The sequence below is a fragment of the Microtus ochrogaster genome, chromosome 5 (assembly GCF_000317375.1).
Source record: "Microtus ochrogaster isolate Prairie Vole_2 chromosome 5, MicOch1.0, whole genome shotgun sequence".
In the NCBI taxonomy this organism is placed as follows: domain Eukaryota; kingdom Metazoa; phylum Chordata; class Mammalia; order Rodentia; family Cricetidae; genus Microtus; species Microtus ochrogaster.
In genome coordinates, this window is record NC_022012.1 from 39,842,962 (window position 1) to 39,848,353 (window position 5,392).

General features: G+C 42.8%; 1 protein-coding gene across 4 annotated transcripts in view; it reads right to left on the reverse strand.

The window, feature by feature from the left end:
- Positions 1 to 5,339, reverse strand: part of Rnf214 (ring finger protein 214) — a 39,205-nt gene extending 33,866 nt beyond the window's left edge. For 3 of the 4 annotated variants that reach the window (XM_005347241.3, XM_005347243.3, XM_005347242.3), the window contains exon 1: positions 4,036 to 4,142. In XM_005347241.3, the coding sequence (XP_005347298.1) occupies positions 4,036 to 4,142 (107 nt within the window). Of the gene's footprint in view, positions 1 to 4,035; positions 4,150 to 5,105 lie in introns of those variants that run through there. The other variant, XM_005347240.3, reaches the window with a different exon arrangement.
- Between the last annotated feature and the right edge of the window lie 53 nt (positions 5,340 to 5,392).

The window sequence follows — 5,392 nt, forward strand, 5'->3', positions numbered from 1 at the left end:
AGAGGAAGAGGAAGAGGAAGAAGAAGAAGAAGAAGAAGAAGAAGAAGAAGAAGAAGAAGAAGAAGAAGAAGAAGAAGAAGAAGAAGAAGAAGAAAGCTCATTGGGTGTTTGCTGTGCAAGCCCTAATGATCTGAATTCAGACTCTGTAACATACAATGGAAGAAGAGAATTCCTAAAAGTTGTACTTGGCCCTTCCCCACACAACTGAAAAAATTAAATTAAACTCTGTGAGTTCGAGACCAGCCTGGTCTACAAGAGCTAGTTCTAGGACAGGCTCCAAAACCACAGAGAAACCCTGTCTCGAAAAAAAAAAAATTAAATTAAAAATAATAATTGTCCTTCAAACATGTCACACAGCTCTTTGAACAAAACCACTATCTGGGTGGGCGGTGGTGGCACATACTTTAATATCAGCACTTGGGAGGCAGAGGCAGGCAGATCTATGAGTTTGAGGCCAGCCTGATCTACAGAATGAGTTCCAGTAGAGACAGGGCTACACAGAGAAACCCTGTCTTGCAAACAAACAAATAAACAAATAAAAATCAAAACAGAAAAACACTATTTGATCAACAGTTTGCCAGAGTGGAGTATCACCTTAAGTAGTTGAGAGTACAATTTCACCTTGTTTTGTTTCTTTGAGACAGCATCTTGGTATGTAGTCCTGGCTGGCGTGGACATGGTACTCAAATGTAGCCTAGGCCAGCCTCAAAACCATGGTAACCATTCTCCACCAACTTCCAAGTGCTGGGATTTTAGGTATGAGTCACCATTTTCAGTTTGAAGGTATGATTTTTGAATCCACAATTGAAGTCGTCAATGGAAATTTTATTCCATATAGCAAACATACATATATTTAACATCTGGTATAATCATTTTTGTCATTTGTCATAGACATTTAAAATACTATTTTTCCTTCATCCTTTATCCCTAGGGCTAGGGAGTGAACACAGATACACATGCCAGGCACATATTCTTCACCAAGCTATAGTCAGAGAAACAGCTTACATTACCTGTCTTGTTTGTTCTGTTTTGTTTTTGAGACAAGGTCTTACTCTATGTAGGCCTGCCTGGCCTGGAACTCATTTAAATAGACCAGACTGGTCTTGAACTCTTGGAGACCCACCTACCTCTGACTCTTGAGTGCTGAAATTAAAGGTGTGCCCTACCACACCTGTCCAATGCAGAACTTTTTCCAGAGAGCCTTAAAACATACTTAAAGTGACACTCAATATTTAGAGCCAGTCTTACACTCCGAAGTTAAGTCTATATCAAATTAGGGGCACTGGCTGCTCTTCCAGAGGACCTAGGTTCAATTCCCAGCACCTACATGGCAGCTCACAACTGTCGGTAACTCCAGTTCCAAGTGATTCAACACCCTCACACAGACATACATGTAGACAAAACACCAATGCACATAAAATAAAAATAAATAGATTAGCTGAGCATCATAGTGCATGCCTTTAATTCCAGTATTCAAGAGGCAGAGGCAGATCTACAAAGATCTGTAGGCCAGCCAGGTCTACAGAGAGAGTTCCAGGAAAGCAAGGTCTCAGAGACACAGAGAAACACTATCTCAAAACAAAACAAAACACAGCCAGGTGGTGGTTGTGCACACCTTTAATCCCAGCATTCACCTTTAATCCCAATACTGGGGGAAGACAGACAGGCAGATCTCTGTGAGTTCAAAGCCAGTCTGACCTACAGAGTGAGTTCCAGACAGGCTCCAAAGCTCCAAAGAAACCCTGTCTTAAAACAACACACACACAGACACACAGACACACACACACACACAAAATTCAAGGCCACTGAAGAAAAATGTCCTATCCTCCCCAAGCAAATACTCAGTGATTTTTGTTGAGAACCAACTGTGGAATGGGAGCAGGGAACTTAATTATAAACCTGAGCAAATACAGTACCTGGATTTAAACCCAAACTCTACAATTTGCTAGCTGTTTGCCTCTAGACAAGTTATTTCATTTCTAAAACAGAAATAGTGTCATCCACTTAACATGCAATAACCTTTGGCTGCTATTACTACTAGTAGTAAGTCATGGCTGCTTTTATTTAGAAAATCAAGACATATAGAGAGATCCAAGTTTATGGTAGGCTTATATAACATGCCCCCTATTACTCATTCATTGACAAACATCTCTTACTACACGTATGTGCCATCATACCTGGCTCAAATACCTCTTTTTAAAAACAAATACTTAGCCAAGCAGTGGTGGCACATACCTTTAATCCCAGCATTGAGGAGGCAGAGACAGGCAGATTTCTTTGAGTTCAAGGCCAGCCTGGTCTACAGAACAAGCTCTAGAACAGGCTCCAAAGCTACAGAGAAACCTTGTCTCAAAAAACCAAGAGACAAGGTTAGTTAATCACAACTCATACTTGCAAGACTTAGGAGGAGAGGGCTGAGTGTGGTGGCCCACACAATTAAGAGGTAGAGACAAGAAGATTAGACTCAGCCACATAGTGAGTTTGAGGTTAGCCTGAGCTACAAGAGAACCTGCCTCAAAAAAACAACCACAAAGAGTTTAGGGCCAGCAAAATGGCTCAAGGTGGGAAGGCACGAGCTTACCAAGCCTAGCTGAACTTGGAGTCTCCTGGGCCCACATGGTGAAAGAAGAGCATCGATTCTAGCAGATTTTTCTGATCTTCACATGAAAACTATGGCATGTATGTCACACATAAACACTAAATTTAAACAAATGGGAAGCAGGATCAGATGAACTCTGAGTTCAAGGTCAGTCTGGTCTACAAGAGCCAGCTCCAGATCAGCCAGAGCTACTAGTGAGACCCTATCTCAAAAAGAGAAAAAACAATCCTTAATAAAAACAAACTTGGTAGGGGTTGGAGAGATGGCTTAGAGGTTAAGAGCACTGGCTACTCTTCCAGAGGACCTGAGTTCAATTCCCAGCACCCACACGGTAGCTCACAACTGTGAGCTGTCTTTAACTCCAGGTCTAGGAGATCTGGCTCCCTCACAAGGACATACCTACAGACCAAACACCAATGCACATAAAATAATAATAAAAAAGTTATTTATTTATTTTATGGTTTTCCGAGACAATGTTTCTCTGTGCAGTTCTGTAGACCAGGCTGGCCTCGAACTCACAGAGATCCATCTGCCTCTGCTTCCCGAGTACTGGTATTAAAGGTGTGCGCCACTACTGCCTGGCTAAGTAAATTATTAAAAAAAAAAAAAGACAAAAACAAATATGGACGGGAAAAAAGAACAATATCTTAATAAGACACATACATTAAGCAATAAGATATATTAACAATGATATCAAGATGGATAGATACACATATAATCTGTGTTTATGTTTAAATTTTGCACATATAAACCTGTATATATTTCCTATATAGCCAAGTATCTTATAAATGAATATGAGGGCTGACATATAAAGATGCTTTCCACAAAAGCTTGGTAACCTGAGTTTGATCCTTGGAACCCATATAATAATGAGAGCCAAATCCGCAAAGCTGTCCTCTGGCCTCCAAATGTACACACACCTCCCTCATCCCCATCATGCATAATACACAATAAATAATAATTTTTAAAAAACATGAATATGGCCACACATAGTGGTTCATGCCTTCAATCCCAGTACTAAGGAAGCAGAGGCAGATGGATTGCTCTGAGTTTGAGGTGAACCTGGTCGACATAGTGAATTCCAGGTTAGCCAGGGCTACAAAGTCAGATCTTATCCCAAAAAAAAAAAAAAGAAAGAAAGAAAGACGCACCATACACAAGAATGTTTAAACGAGCATATTGTTTGTAAAGGACAAGTCAGAGAAATATATGCATTTATGATGTCTTGATACCTGCTCTAACCCAGCACACCTGCCCAAGTGCCAGCTGCTATACCACACAAAAACCAAGCAGCCCCCACTTTAAAAAAAATTAGTCTGGGGGAGGGGAAAAGACTTAATCTGCAGTGCCATTATAGCACCAAGGAGGAAATACGCCTTTCAGAGGCTCATCACCAAGCCCCTTACCTAAATAAGCCTCAAGAGATTGCACATTACCTTAGGCCATCTGGGAGAGCTTCATCTGACTTGGAAGCACATAAAGTAGAGGATTCCAAAGGACTGGGGGCACTGGCCCCATGGTCAGCTACCTCAGAGGCCGCCATCTGCACTCTGGAAATTCAAAAAAGGACAGGATACAGGTTACAAAGCTGAAAACTTTCTTCTGCAGAATGCCCACTGCTTTGGTTCCTCCAAGCACCAAGAACTAAAGCTCTGGAAAAAAAAACATCCAAGAGTGAGTATTCTGCAGGAGGGCAATAAAAAACCCACTTCACACCCTAAGTCCCAGCTAGCTCCAACCCTCAGGATAGGTCAGATGTACATAAATATCTAGAAGGCTATGCAAAGCCTTTACTTTCTCTCTTGACAGAAATGCTGTCATTTAAAATAGATGACAATATGACATTAATTTTCCAAATGGTCCACTTTATCTACTACCATTTATAAAAGATGGCCTTTTTGGCCCACAATCAATATGTTTAAAAATCACTTTTTGGCTGTTGCAGCCAAAGCATTCTCTATTAATTTAAGGGAAGGGTTTTTTGGGAGGTGTTTCCAAGAACAAGTCATACCATACTGGACCATCTCCACGGGGTGTCTTTTACCTTGTCAGTGTTCCTTCCCTATGGATGGGGATAGTCTGCTACCTGCCAGGGATAAACTAGCCAGTTACCATTAAGGCAAAACAGGTTGCTATTTGGTAACCCAGGGAGATGCTTTATTTTTATTTTTAAAAGCGCCCTTTATGCTGCAGAATAAACTCGGCCTTCTACTATAAGAAGGTGGTGAAGGTAGGATTAGTTCACATTCCTGTTCTTATTTTGACAGCATCACAGGAATACCTCTGAACCCAGAAGAGTGCTTAAGAGCAGATACTGAGTCAGGCTCAAATAACAGTCACAGCTCAGTGCCTCAGTTTCCTCTCATAATAAAAAGCTTCAGGGTGAAAATAGGCCCTGAAACGCCATTGCTGTCTCAAATGCAAACACTCTGCCTCCAACAGGGTCAGGACCACTGCCTCCTACAGGGAACAAGGTCTGGGCCGCCGATGCCCGCTAAATGAATACCTTAAGGCAAGGGTCACCCGTGAAACTCCGCGGCTAGAGCCCAAAGCGATATGGGTGGGGGTCGCACATCTGGCTGGAGCGTCAGCCCAGTATGCCCAAGGGAATCCCGCAACCCGGTGGCGGTCACCAGCCAGGCGGCGACGCAGAAGGGGACAATGGGGGGAAGCAGCGTAGGGTGGTCGCCGCCACTCTTCTTCACAGGAGACCGCCGCTACGCCGGCCGCTAGCACCGGCCAGCGGCACATCCACCCCAGCCCCCGGTCCCCCCCATCCCACTCCCAGGCCGG